Genomic DNA, 15,335 nt, shown 5'->3' with positions numbered 1-15,335 from the left:
AAGGTATGTAGGTAATTTTGTGTCAGGATTCTAAAATATGCTCAATTTTTAACATGATGTTCTGAAATTCAAAAACATTTCTTATTAGAATGTAATTGTTGATTATTCATTTTCTACATTTTTATATTTAACAAGGTCTTTCCCTCCCCCAAGATTCTTTGACTTCTCTGTTCCATTTTATCTCAATGGCTGGCATACCCATTGTGTTACTGTAATCTATAGAAATAAGAATGGTGTGTTATACATGAGCTTGTTTGATCAAGGAGTTTTAAAAATCCAATTATTAGGCCTTTATTTGAGAACAGATGATATGGGAGAGTAGGTAGAGCATGGCCTGAATGTTCAAACACCTGGGATCTTTCCTACTTCTGCTTAGGAAGCTGCTCTTAGGAGCTATGTGACCTTGAGTACATCCCAAATTCTACAGTGCCTGTGCTTATAAAATGGAGAAATTGAATGAGGTGTTGTTTAAGGTACCCTACACATTTAATATTGTATGATGCTGTGATATCTTATCATGTCCACATTTGTGAAGTGTGTGCTTTGATTTGACTCACATATATGTCCCCGCCCCCCACCCCCAGTTTCCTTAAAATCCATTGAAATGACCTTGGCTGATGACCAGCAAGGACAAAAAGATGCACCCTCCAACTGTAAGGTAGAGCGATCCACCTGCATCTGAAAGGAAACAGCTCATGGCCTTGGCCTTGTTAGCATCCAACTTTCCATCCACAGAGCTGTGGGTCTGGGCGGGTTTGATTGCATCTTAGGTGAATAAAGACAAGCTCCAGGGACATCATTATTCTTACCATTAACAGATAATTGTTTGTACTTTTCTATCTGCAGAAGACAAAATAAAAATCTGAAAAGATAAATGAATAACTGTGCAAGGTCTCCTGAGTTGCCACTTTGTGTAATGTTTCTTTTCTAGGGAGGCTCTGGGAAGTTAAGAACAACTTTCCTTTGTGTATCTCTTAGTGATATTTTGAATTTCTCAAAGGGAAGTAAAAGAAACAAGAGTAACCCTATTTTGTGACCTACTTCTGCTTTTGCAATTTTGAGGCCTTCATTCCCTGTTAAATTTTTCCTTTTGATATCAAGTAGAAATCTTTATTTTTTATTTTTTGGATTGGCCAGTGTATTTTAGCAGAGAAAATTTAAAAATAATCATTTGAGATAAATGATTACCTACTACTATCTGCTACCACAAGAAGTAGGTAGATGATGTGTTAGGGAATACATCATTTTTCTAGAATCCAGATAATATGATGACTGAAATCATTGCCATAGGACTGGATGCAGAAATTTAAGTTGTTGACTGTAGGAAATATAAGTTCAAATAACATTACAGCACTAGTTGCTAACATTAATATTTTTTGAGGAGTATTTTAGTAAAATATTAATTTTCACCATTTTCTTTTCTTCTAGGCGTGGCCTCCTGCCCTGTAGATCTTTCTGTGAGGCTGCAAAGGAAGGCTGTGAGTCTGTCCTGGGGATGGTGAACTCCTCCTGGCCCAATTTTCTCAAATGCTCCCAGTTTAAAAACCAAACTGAAAGCAGCAACATCAGCCGGATTTGCTTCTCCCCACAGCAAGAGAATGGAAAGCAATGTAGGTGTCTGTGTTTCTTTTCATTTTTACATTTTAGTTTGGGTATACCATTCATACAAGATGTATGCAAATAACTTTGTAGGCCAATCATTTTAACATAGTGACCAGATCCCAGATCAAGAAGCAGGTTCTTAGTAGCACCCAACAAACTCCTTCAGGCCCATCCCAAATATTTCATCTTCCCCAAAGAAATCTCTATCCTGACTTTAATCACTTTGGGTAATTTTGTTTTTCTGAACTTCATATAAATGAAATCATAGAGTATAAAACATTTCTGTATCTGACTACATTTACTAAGCATTATTTTGAGAAATTATGTTTTCATCTTGAGGTTAATTCATTTTCATTGTTATGTATTATTCTAATATATTATTATATAAAAATATATTTCTCTGTTCTGCTCTTGGTGGACATTCCTTTTAAGTTTTCAGCTATTGTGCATAGTAATGCTATTAATATTCTCTTAACGTGTCTGAACATGGTTATGTATTTGTTTAGCAAAAACGTTTTTAAAAATGGTCATTTAACATCTATTATGAAATTGCAGTTGTTCTACATCCTTCCTGACCTTTGGCATTGTCAGTCTTTTTCATTTTAATAATTCTGGTGGGAATATTAATGGTATCTCTGTGGTTTTAAGGTGTATTTTCCTGATGACTTTGATCACATTTTGAAAATGTTTTGGCTATTTTTAAAATTTTTTCTAATTAGTCATACATGAAGTAGATGCATTTTGACATATCATACATAAATGGAATATAACTTTTCATTCTTCTGGCTGTCCATGATATAGAGTTACACTGGTCATATATGCACATAGGGCAATAAATCCTATTTATTTTACCTTCCTACCTCCATTCCCCCTCTCCTCCTTTTACTCCCCCCTGTCTAAACCAAAGCACCTTGGTTCTTCCCTAGCCCCCCCTATATTTGAATATTCTTTTTGATATGTTTCTAGAAATATTTTGCCCATTTCTCATATGTTTATTATTGTTTTATACATGTACTGGATTTGTACACTATTATGGTTTGGATCTTAAATGTCCCCAAGGATCCATGTGCTAAAGGCTTGGCTGTCAGTCTTTTGTGATATTGAGAGGTGGTAGAACCTTTGGGAGTGGGGCTTGGTAGGGCTGGGTCATAAGAAGTGTGCCCTTGAGAGGGCTCTTGGCCCCTTCTCTCTTTCTTTCTTTGCCTCCTGGCTGGAGCCTCCTTGCCCATGAGTTTCTGCCATGATGTTCTGCCTCACCACAGGCCCAAAGCAATGGGACCAATCAGCCATGGTCTGGCACCTCTGAAATCATGAACCAAAATAAACTTTTCTCCCTTTAAATTGTTTATCTCAAGCATTGTAGTGGTGAAAAATTGATCAACATCATTGGATGTATGTATTGTAAAGATGTCCTAACCATTGCGGTTGGCCTCCAGCCCTCTCAAGTCTATTGGAATTGAGGTCTTTTTTTTTTTTTTAATTTTACTTGTTTTTTTTTTTTTTAGTTACACATAAGAATAGAATGTATTTTGACATATTATACGTACATGGAGTATAACTTCCCATTCTTTTGCTTTTGCATGATATGGAGTTACACTGGTAATGCATTCATATATGAACATAAGAAAGTTATATCTGATTCATTTGACTGTTTTTCCTATTCCCATCCCAGCTCCTTTACTTCATTCTCCTTTATCTAATCCAAAGTACTTCTTCTCTTCTTCCCTATACCTTGTTGTGTGTTAGCATCCTCATATCAGAGAGAACACTCAGCCTTTGGCTTTTTGGGATTGGTTTATTTTGCTTAGCATGATATTCTCAAGCTCCATCCATTTACTGGTAAATGCTGATTTTTAGTCCTTTGTATTTAAACCAAGGAGTGGGATAGCTGGGTCAAATGGTGGTTCCATTCCAAGTTTTCTGAGGAATCTCCATACTGCTTTGAATATTGGCTGCATCAATTTGTAGTCCCACCAGTAATATATGAGTGAGCCTTTTCCCCGACATCCTCACCAACATTTGTTGTTACTTTATTTTTGATAATTGCCATTCTGACTGGAGTGAGATGAAATCTCAGTGTAGTTTTGATTTGCATTTCTCTAGTTGCTAGAGATGTTGAACATTTTTTCATATATTTGTTGACGGATGTTACTACGAAGTGCCTGCTCAGTTCCTTTGCCCATTTATTGATTGGGTTATTTGGTTTTTTGTTTATTTTTGTTTTGGGTTTTTTTTTTTTGTGTGTGTGTGTGTGTTAAGTTATTTGAGTTTTCTATAAATCCTGGAGATTAATGCTCTATCTGAGGTGTGGGTGGCAAAGATTTTCTCCATTCTGTAGGCTCTCTCTTCATGCTCTTGGTTGTTTCCTTTGCTGTGAAGATGGTTTTTAGTTTGATACTATCTGATTTATTGATTCTTGATTTTACTTCTTGTGCTTTTGGAGTCTTGTTGAGGAATTTGATTCCTGAGCTGACATAATATAAATTTGGGCCTACATTTTCTATTGTTAGGCTCAGGGTCTCTGGTCTAATGCTTGGTCTTAGATCCACTTTGAGTCGAGTTTTGTGTACGGTGAGAAATAGGGGTTTAACTTCATTTTGCTACATATAGATTTCCAGTTTTCTCAGCACCATTTGTTGAAGAGGCTCTTTTCTCCACTGTATATTTATGGCACCTTTTTCTAGTATGCGTTAACTGTATTCATGTGAGTTTGTCTCTGTGTTTTCTATTTTGTACCATTGGTCTTCATGTCTGTTTTGGTGCCATACCATGCCACTTTTGTTATTAAAGCTCTGTAGTATAATTTAAGGTCTGGTATTGTGATGTTCATGCTTCACTTTTCTTGCTGAAGATTGTATTGGCTATTCTGGGCCTCTTATTTTTCCAAATGAATTTCATGACTGCTTTTTCTATTTTTATGCAGAATGTCATTGGAATTTTAATAGGAATTGCATTAAATCCATAAAATGCTTTTTTGTAGAATGGCCATTTTTGACAATATTAATTCTGCCTATCCAAGAACATGGGAGATCTTTCCATCTTCTAAGGTCTTCTTCAATTTCTTTCTTTGGTGTTCTGTAGTTTTCATTGTCGAGATCTTTCACCTCTTTTGGTGGATTGATTCCCAAGTATTTTTTTTTTAAGGTTATGGTGAATAGGGGTAATTTTCCTCATTTCTCTTTCATAGTTTCATCACTGATATATAGGAATGTGTTTGATTTATGAGTGTTGATTTTATACCTGATACTTTGATGAATTCATTTATTAGTTCTAGAAGTTTTCTGGTGGAATTTTTCAGATCTTTCAAATATAGAATCATGTCATTGTCTGTTGCCAGGGGGCAAAATTGCGACATATGCAGTAGAGGGGAAAAATAAAGAATGTCCACGTGCTTCTGCCCCTTTCCATGCTTTATTCACTCAAATTACGCAGTACAGTTTAACTCTATTGGTTCTTAATCAGGAAAATGACAATCCTTAATGCTAGTCACTGCAATAGACATAATCAATTCGCAGTAAACAATTGTGGATTAATTAATTCACAGCAAACAGTTCTAGATTAATTCTAAGCACTGCAAACACACTTAATCATGACAGGCTAGTGACAGACGTTCCCTCTGTGTGCTAAGTTCAGAGGTCTCAAGCCTTGGGCTTTACGTCCAGCAGATGCTCACTCACTCAGACAGCAGTGATCAGGTTTCAAACCAAAGCAGGCTTCTTCTTGTGTAGAGTGGACGGCCTGTTGAGGAGAGGGTCACATAGGGAGAAGTTGCAGCTCTCACCAGGGTCCGGACGAGGTGGTAGAGTTTGAGAGCAGTGAGGATCACACAGAGGCTCTGGAAACAAGTGATGGGATGTCAGTCCAGGTCCCCATCAGGCCCTCTAGCTCAAGTGCATCTTGTTTTGGCTGGCTGAATCCCTGCTCATCAGCTCTATTATTTATACTAAATCTGGGGGCTTTTTGACCCCCCTTGCAATCCTTATCAGCTACCACCAGATTTCTCCATGACATCATTTACCCTGGAGTCAGAAACCTCTGATCTGGTGGTCTCCACCCTGAGCTTCTTGTCTTTCCCTCTTATCAGGTGAGGACCACCTGCCAGAGGCTTCTCTCTGTTTATCAGGGTGAAGGGAAGTAACTTGTCTGAGGCCATACTGGAGGTCTCTGTGGGTGTGCCTGGTGAGACTGCAGGTTTCAAACTGGAATTTTAAAAATGGAGTTCCTTAGGCTCAGGCCTAAGGCCACCCTCATATCATCGAATAGTGATAGCTTGAGTTCTTCTTTTCCTATTCGTAAACCTTTAATTTCTTTCTTCTAAATTGTTCTGTCTAGAGTTTTAAGGACAATGTTGAATAGAAGTGGTGAAAGAGGGCATCCTTGTCTTGTTCAAGTTTTTAAAAGGAATGCTTTCAATTTTTCTCCTTTTAGAATGACTTTGGCCTTGGGTTTAACATGTATAGCTTTTACAATGCTAAGATATGTTCCTACTATCCCTAGTTTTTCTAGTGTTTTTAACATGAATGGATGCTCTATTTTGTCAGATTTTTTTTTGCATCTATTGAAATAATGAATTATGTTTATTGGCTTCTGGATATTGAATCAACCTTGCATCCTTGGGATGAACCCCACTCGATCATGGTACACTATCTTTTTAATATGTTTTTGTATGTGATTTGTCAGTATTTATTAAGAATTTTTGCATCTATATTCATCAGGGATACTGGTCTGGAGTTTTCTTTCCGTTATGTGTCTTGGTCTGATTTTGATATCAAGATCATACTAGCTTCACAGAATGAGTTTGGAAGGTTCCCTCCTTTTCTATTTTATGGAATAATTTGAAGAGGATTAGTGTTAGTTCTTCTTTGAAGGTCTGGTAGAACTCAACTGAGAATCCGTCTGGTCCTGGGCTTTTCTTTATTGGTAGGCTTTTGATGGCATTTTTTATTTCATTGCTTGAAATTGATCTGTTTAAATTTCCTATGTTCTCCTTCAATTGGGGTAGGCCATGCCCCTAGAAATTTGTTGATGTCTTCAAGATTTTCTATGTTACTAGAATATAAATTTTCAAAATAGTTTCTGATTATCATTTGTATTTCAGCAGTGTCTGTTGTAATACTTCCTTTTTCATCATGAATTTTAATAATTTGAGTTTTCTCTCTCTTTTTTAGCTTAATTAAGGGTTTATCAATTTTATGTATTTCTTAAAAACAAACTTTTTGTTTCATCAATGTTTGGATTGTTCGAGTTTCATTGATTTTAGCTCTGATTTTAATTATTTTAATTTTTAATATTTAATTTTTAATTATTGCCTGTCTCCTACTACTTTTGGTGTTGATTTGTTCTTGTATCTCTGGGGCTTTAGATGTAATATTAGGTTATTTATTTTTTCTCTGTGGTCAACTTTGTTTTCAAGATCATATGTTTTGTCTTCATAGCCTGAAACTGTGTCTTCCAAGTGGACTAGAAATGAGAAGGAAAAAAAACATATATGAATATGTATAAATGTCCATGAATCACACAGTCACACTTAAACAGAAAAAAAAAAAAAAACCTCAATGAAAAGTTAAAGGATTTTTTTTTTCTCTTGGAGATCAAGATTCCTAGATTCCCTTCTCAGCAGTATTAGGCTGGGTTGTCTGGAGTATGATGCTTACTCCACCCTCAAGGTGGGGTTGCTAGAGTGAGAGAATTAATACCATAGGCAGAACTCCTGGAGGTGATGTTTAGGCTTTGGAGTTCTTTATATATCCTGGAGATTAGTGCTCTATCTGATGTGCACTTGGCAAAAATTTGCTTCTAAAATGTAGGCTCGGGCTGGGGATGTGGCTCAAGCGGTAGTGCACTCGCCTAGCATGCGTGTGGCCCGGGTTCGATCCTCAGTACCACATACAAACAACAATGTTGTGTCCGCCGAAAACTAAAAATAAATATTAAAAAAATTCTCCCTCCCGCTCTCTCTCTCTTTCTCTCTCTCTCTCTCTGTTTCTCCCTCTCTCTTAAAAAAAATAAAATAAAATGTAGGGAGGCTCTCTCTTCACCTTGTTGGCTGAGAAGAATCTTTTTAGTTTGAACCCATCCCATTTATTAATTCTTGGTTTTATTTCTTGCGCTTTAGGAGTCTTGTTAAGGAAGTCAGGGCCTAACTCAACATGATGAATATTTGGGTTGATATAAATTTTGAAAACATGTTGTAATTTCTACAAATTCTGGGTTTATTTTGTATTTTAAAGTTGGGATATATTAAGTGTATAGATTGAATTGGCAAGAATTTCTTTGCAACACTGAGTATTCCAATCCATACAGATGGTACATTATGGCAATAGTTAATTTGGTATTTTAAATGAGGTACTTTTAAATTTCTCTCAGTAATATGTTATAGTTTTAACCACAGAGTTCTCACACTCATCCCTTAGATTATCAGTAGACATATAGTATCTCTTTGTTATTGTGAATTATATCTTTTTAAAACTTTTTTCCATTTCTTTGTTTCCAATGACTTTGTTAAATCATTTAATACATTTTATAGTTCATCTTGATTCATTCAAAAATTTTTAAAACCACAATCATCTTATTTACAAATGACAGTTAATTTCTTCCTTCCCAGTTCTTGGTGCCTTCTATAACTTCTGAATCAGATAGAAAGCTTTCAATAAATTTGCTTAAGGAGTTCTATGTGCAATCTTGGTCAGATTAAGGAAATTTTCTCATTGTGGTTTTTAAAAAATTCATCAATGGATTTTGAATTTTATCAAATATTTTTTCTATATCTACTAAAATGATATGTAATTTTCTTCATATTAGGTTAATTACTTTTTAAAAATACTAGCTCTATTGATATAATTCACGTCATGAAATTCATCTATTTAAAGTGTACAGTTAATTTTAGAATACGTACAGAGTTGTCTGTCACAACTGTCTCTTTCCGGAACATATTCATCATTTTACAAAGAAACCCCATATCCATTAGCAGTAAATTACCATCTCTCCTCTCCTCAGCTCATCATAACCACTACTTTACTTTCTGTTTCTATGAATTTGACTATTCTGGAAATTTTATATCTATGGAATCATACAATATAGCACCTTTTGTGACACATCCCCAGCTCAACTTAGCATAATAGTTTAAAGATTCATACATATCATAGCATATATCAGTATTTTTTTCACTTTTATTGTTAATACTACATTGTAGGAATACACCACAATTTTTAAAAAATCCATATACTACTAATTGAAGAACATTCATGTTGTTTTAACTTTTTCACTATCAAGAATACTGCTGCTGTAAATATCCATGTACAAGTTTTAGTGTGGACATTCATTTTCAACTCTCTTGGCTATATGCCTAGGAGTGGGGTTTCTGAGACTAGTAGCAACTCAGTATTTAAGAACAGCCAATACTCAGCAATGTATGAATGTTCTAATTTATCCACATCCTCACTTGCACTTATTGTCCTTTTCAGTTATAACCAACCTATCGATGTAAAGCAACATTCCATTGTGTTTTTGATTTGCATTTTGCTAATGACTGATTATGTTGAGCAACATTTCATAAGCTTATTAGTATTAGTCATTTGTTTATCTTATAGTGAGAAATGTGTATTCAAATACTTAGGCCATCTTAAAATTAGGCCATTTGTCTTTTATATTTGTGGAATAGGAAGAGTTTTTCATATACTCTGGATACAAATGCCTAATGATACATAATCTGCAGATGTTTTTTGCACTCCAGGGAAGTCTTTATTTTTTTTATGATATCCTTTGAAGTGCACAAGGTTTAAATTTGAAGAATTCCAGTGTTATCTATTATTTTTCTTTTGCACTTGTACTTTTAGTGGGAATTTTAGAAATGTCTAAAATACAAGATCACTCATATTTACTCCTATATTTTCTCTTAAGAGTCATAGATTTAACTCTTATATTTAGGTTGGCCATTGATCTATTTTAAATTATTTTTTTGTACATGGTGTGAAGTAGGATTCTAATTTCATTCCTTTGTATGTGAAAATCCAGTTGTCCCAGTGCCAACTATTGAAGAGACTATCCTTTTCCCATTAAGTAGACTTGATACCCTTGTCAAAAATGAATTGACCATAAATGTGTGCATTTATTTTTGGACTCTCAATTCTGTTTCATTGATCTGATTATCCTTATGTGAGTATTCACTGTCTTTTGGCTTTGCAGTAAGTTTTGAAATTGAAAATTATAAGTCCTCTAACATTTTTAGGATTTTAAAGCCATTCTGTGTTCCTTGAATTTTTATATAAATTTTAGGACTAGCTTATCAGTTGCAAAATAAAATCAGCTGTGATTTTGATAAAAGTTTATGTGTGACTATACTATGCAAACGGTAACCAAAGGAGCTGGAATGGTTATTCTAATATTAGATCCAATAAACTTTAGCATAAAAAGTCTAACAGAGAAAAGGAACATTTTAAATTTCAATTCATAAGGAAAATATAATTTAACAATAGAACCCAGAAATATTAAAAGGAGAAAAATGATAGACCTGAAGGGAATCATAGACAATTCAACAATAACACTCCACTTTCATTTATGGATAGGATAACTGAACAAAAGATTAAAAAAAGGTGATAGAATATTTGTGAAGCTCGTAAACATCTTCAGAATGCTCTACCCAACATCAATATAATATATGTAAGCATGTATACACTTAAAAATTTTCCATTTTTAAACTTTCAATCCATTTGTGTCTCTAAATATAAAGTATGTCTCTTATAGGCAGAATATAGTTGAATTACATGTTTTATCTACTTGGAAAATGTGACTATAGTGTTTTAATTACATAATTACATTAAATGTAATTACAAGTACAAATCTACATGTCCGATTTTCTATATGGCTTTTTTATATCTCTGTCCTCCATTGCTGTTTTTGTTGTGTGTGTGTGTGTGTGTGTGTGTGTGTGTGTGTGTTAGATATATATCCTAGTAAAGCATTTTAATTTATTTTGCATTTTTCAACTGTATTTTTGGTTACCCTGGGACTATAATTAACATCATCAGTTATAGCAATCTAGTTCAGATGAATATCAATCTAATTTCAACACTATGTAAACTTTTATTTGACTTCATTTTTTCTTCTTTCTTTCTTGGCCATTATTGTCATAGAAATTACATCTTTATTTATTGTAAGTACCTCAAAATAGTTTTAAAATTATCAATTTATGTACTTGATTTTTAAATCAGATAATATTTGAGGACAAAAATACATTTATATTTTCTTTTACATTTGCCTATTTAATTAACCGTACCAGCACTTTTAAATTTTCATGTGGATTTAAGTAATTGCCTGCTGTTCTTTTATTTCATCCTGAATGACTTCTTTTAGTATTCCTGAAGTGGTTCTTCAAGTGGCAACTTCTCTCAGTTTTTGTGTCTCTCATTGAGAAAGAATAGTGTTGGTGTATATGAAATTGTTGGTTGACAGTTTTATTCTCCTTACTTTAAATAGTTTTATTCTCCTTACTTTAAATTTTATTCTCCTTACTTTAAATAAATACTTTAAATTTTATTTGGATACATGAATTCTGATGAGATGGTAGTTGCTAATCTTACTGAGGCTCTATTTTTGTTTTATATGATACTTATCTCTTTGTGTTTTCAATTATTTTTCTGGTGTCTTTGATTTCTAATAGCAAGATTACTAGGTATCCAAAAAGAGATCCTTTTGAATTTATTATATTTGAGTTTTGAGTATATGTTATTTGAGTTATTGTACTTCTGGAATGAATAAATAAATGCTTTTTTAATCTGATTTGAGAAATTTTTATGTATCTTCTGAAATTCTAACCAAATCTTTTATCTCTTTGTAGAACTTCCATTATGCACATATTAGTACATTCTTTAAGTCATTAAGGACATTTTACTTTTTTTCATTCTTTTCTCCTTCCTTTCCATATACAAGCTCATCTCAATTTGCTTATTTTCAAGTTTGCTGATCCTTTCTCTTACCTGCTCAAATCTGCAGTTGAGCCTCTCTAGTGAATTTTTATTTCAGTTATCGTATTTTCCAACTGCAGCATTCTGCAGTCCAAGTAAAGGCTAAAAGACCTGAAAATTAAAGGCTATTGACTAATGGGGAGGAACTACAGTTCCTTTCTGGAAGGGTAGGAACAGAGAATGGGACCAGATTATCTTAATCAAACAAGACTGAGCTGATTTTGCTCCCTGTTTATAAGACTTCATCAAATTTCACTTGTATCCATTCTGAGGGGGGGGTTCGCCAATGATCCCAGCTGAGAAACTGCAGTGTTGACTCTATTTCCTTTCTCCTCAGGCAGTCCTAAGTTCTGTTTTCCTCTCAGAACAACATGATTTCTGTAACTTCCATTTACTTTAGCTTCGTGTTCTGTAGCAATTGCCTTGTGGGAGACTTCTCCCAAATAATGGGTCCCTCATCTGTGTCCCTTTTCTCACTGGTTGCCTGCTTGTCTCCTTAACATTGACTGCTTTGGCAACACCAAGCTCTCTACCCCTGTGGAACTGCCAAAGCTCTGTTAGCTTCTGTGCCCCTTTACAGTGGCCCTGTGTCTAGATTGTTTCTAGCACCATATCAATAACCAGCAAGTTCCACTAGGGAACATGTGCACAGAATGTAAGCTCTTTGTTCTGTATTTATATTTTCTCTGGGATCTTGACCACTCACATCTTAATTTTCTCATCAGCTCTCAGACACCTTCAAACAGATGTTTTTTTGTGTTTTATCTGCCTTTTCCAGCTGCACTTGAATGCAGCGTTGACCTGATGTGGCCAGAAGTGAAAGTTATTTCCTTTTAACATATTATTTAGTAGAGATCTGCTACTAAATCAGGATTCCCTCCAAAAGATGTTGTGTAACAATAAGCCATCTGAAGGACTAGTAAGTCGCTCTGAAAAAAGAAGTCCTTCAAGTCTTTTGTTTTCCAGCTACATTTTCTCCTGATTTGATAAGAACACTTAAGGTCTTTATTAGTGGTCTTTTGAAATATTACACAGGATTACCCATTGACACTGAATTTAAGGATCTGTAGGGAAAATTTGAAAATCAAAACATCAGTCTGCTTTAACACTGTTGGTCAAAAAAATATCAGTTCCTGAAAATCCAATAACATTTTCAGTATGTGTTTTTTAACAACTCAAACTGAAATGCAACTTCAATTGTCAGATCTCTACTATCAGAAAATATTATGAAACTCACAATTGGTGATCTTGAAAAGATTGATGAAACATATGTATTTTAAAAACTTTTGTTTAAAGAAAACATATTTCCTAAGTACACTAATATGAGGTCTTCTAAGTGTCATAGAACTATTTTAGAATTCTTGGTTGTAATTTTTCTTCATGTAGAATAAATTCTCTGCAAATGGGTTTGAGAAATTGTGTTTGATGCAATATTTATATAAAATATTAAACAATTATTTTGTCTCAGAAGTGATGGATTAAAGTATTATGATAGATATGTTATGACCCTTATGCTACAGAGGAAGCCACTGCTAGCTGTGATCTCTGTATATGCATAACTATAATTAATAGCATAAGGACACATAGTTACTAAAGAGTGTTCATGTACTAAGAATATATTGTATACCAAATAGAAAAACATTTATTATATAATATGATAAAATATGGGTTTATGCTATAGGACACACCTAACATAGTGCTTCTCTCATTTTTCATTCATTGAATAAATTGATTGTCCTATTCTGTTCTGAATATTACCCCAGAAACTCTGGAAAAAAATAACAATAATTATGGTGATCCTACTATTAACTCATACTCATCTAATTCAGTGAGTCTCAACCAGGGGTGATTTTGCAATACCTCCTTCTTTTCCCAGTGAACATTTAGTAATGTTTGTAGAGATTTTTGGTTATTATAACTGTGTTGACAGGAGGAATTGCCATTAACATTTCATGGGTAAAGTCAAGTATATTGCTAAACATACCTTGATGCACAGTACAGTCCCCTACAACAAAAGATTATGGGACTCAAAATACCAAAGAGAATTGCTTCTGAGAAACCCAGACCTAGAACTTTGTTTTATAAGGTTCTTTCCCCAAACAACAACAACAACATTCTCATTGTCGTCGTCGTCGTCATCATCATCATCATTATCAACATCATAATCAGGTGTTTTCTAATCTGTAACAAACATATGTAAGAAACACAACAAAAGAACTTCAGTGACTACATGTAAACATGCTCTCATTCAGAAATTATACAGACACAGGTTAAATATCAATAGAGTAGGTTACCTTTAGCAATTGTGACTATTTTAAAAGGGAAAGGGCCCCTCCTGGTAAAGAGGAAGAGGTGTTCACGGTGCACTGTGAAGTTGCACCATGAACGTAATCCAAGTAATGAGTAATGACTAAATTTGATTCCTGTCCCAATTTTCTCCTCCCCACTTGTATAATCATTCAACCCAAGAAAATGGTAATTCCCCCCTTTACATTATGCACCCCATTTTCCTTTCCGAAGTGCTTTCACAGCTGCTAGCTCATTTTGCTTCCAGAGTAGATCTCTGAGGTATTATCATCTTTCTAATTATAGATTAGGAAAATGAGGTTCAGGGAGGTCATTCCAGTGTTATTTTAAATACAACCTCTTAGGTTCTATCCTCTACCAAACAGTCCACCATTCTGGGATTTGGTTATTAATCCTTGAATGATACCCTCTCTTCTAACCCCTTTTATAAGAGCTCTCAAATGTCTTTCCAGAGTGAATTGAGCCAAAACCCACGACTTGTAACAGCTGCTTTTCCCAATGCATAGTTCTGTGAATGCAATTCATCTTCTCTGAGCTGCCTTTAAATCAGTCATAACTCTTAACATGTTTTGTCCTCATAACAAAGTATACACAATTGTCTTATCCTTTCTATCTTATGTTGGTGCTAGGTCCTGTAAATAATGTGCTAAAGTGATAATGCTGTGGGAACTGTTCTTCAGAGGTTTAAAAATAAACATTTGTGTGTGTTTCCATAGTTGAGTTGTGAGAACTCAGGGGACTAAAGTTCAAGGCCCATCAATCATTCTGATCTTTCTGACTAATCCTTTCCTCCACCTTGGCTGAAATCATATATGGAAAGTAGTTTTTAAATGCTATTTCTTTGAGTTGATAGAGATCTCCCTGCCATGAAAGAACTTCAATTATTTATTTTTTTCCTTTTCTTCTTCCTTTTTGTAGTATCTTATTTGCTTTGTCTAGCTCTGTTTGCTGATAGCAACCATTTCAGTGCTATTAGCCCCCAAATTGTAGTTTTGGATCTTGATAAAACACATGCTTTGAATTTCTCCCACTGAATAGCAGGTTCATTTGAGAAAAATAATGCAACACTGTATCTTTGAAGGACTTAGAATCATTGTTTTGTGATGATTATATATCATCATGAAAACATTAATAACCAACCTTGAACTTTCCATTAAAGTGACTAGCTTTAAATGAAATGAAGTTTTCTCAGAACCTCAAATTTTCCTACATTTATAATTTCAAAGTATAAAACACTGTATTTTTTCCATATGTAGCTGCTGTTTTTAAAGGGAACAAACTTAAATCTGATGGTTTGTATTTAAATCCCAGTGGTTTTGCTTAATAATTTTGAAGGCTTGAGCAATTTTCTAAATTCTTAAAACTTCCGTCTCTTCAACTTTTCAGCAGGAATAATAATACCTGAGTGGGAGAACAACCTTACAGGCTAAGTGAAATAATGCAGATGAGATAAATTGGGATGCC

The 15,335-nt window shown here is 34.3% G+C and overlaps 1 protein-coding gene across 1 annotated transcript in view; it reads left to right on the top strand.

The window, feature by feature from the left end:
• Corin (corin, serine peptidase) overlaps window positions 1-15,335 on the top strand; it is a 127,792-nt gene that overhangs the window by 13,393 nt on the left and 99,064 nt on the right. The window contains 1 exon segment of the mRNA XM_076864658.2: window positions 1,429-1,610. Within this exon segment, the coding sequence (XP_076720773.2) occupies window positions 1,429-1,610 (182 nt within the window).

This window comes from Callospermophilus lateralis, chromosome 8 (genome assembly GCF_048772815.1).
Source record: "Callospermophilus lateralis isolate mCalLat2 chromosome 8, mCalLat2.hap1, whole genome shotgun sequence".
Taxonomy (NCBI): Eukaryota; Metazoa; Chordata; class Mammalia; order Rodentia; family Sciuridae; genus Callospermophilus; species Callospermophilus lateralis.
The sequence above is the reverse complement of the archived record's forward strand: the minus strand, read 5'-3'. Positions and strand labels throughout refer to the sequence as shown.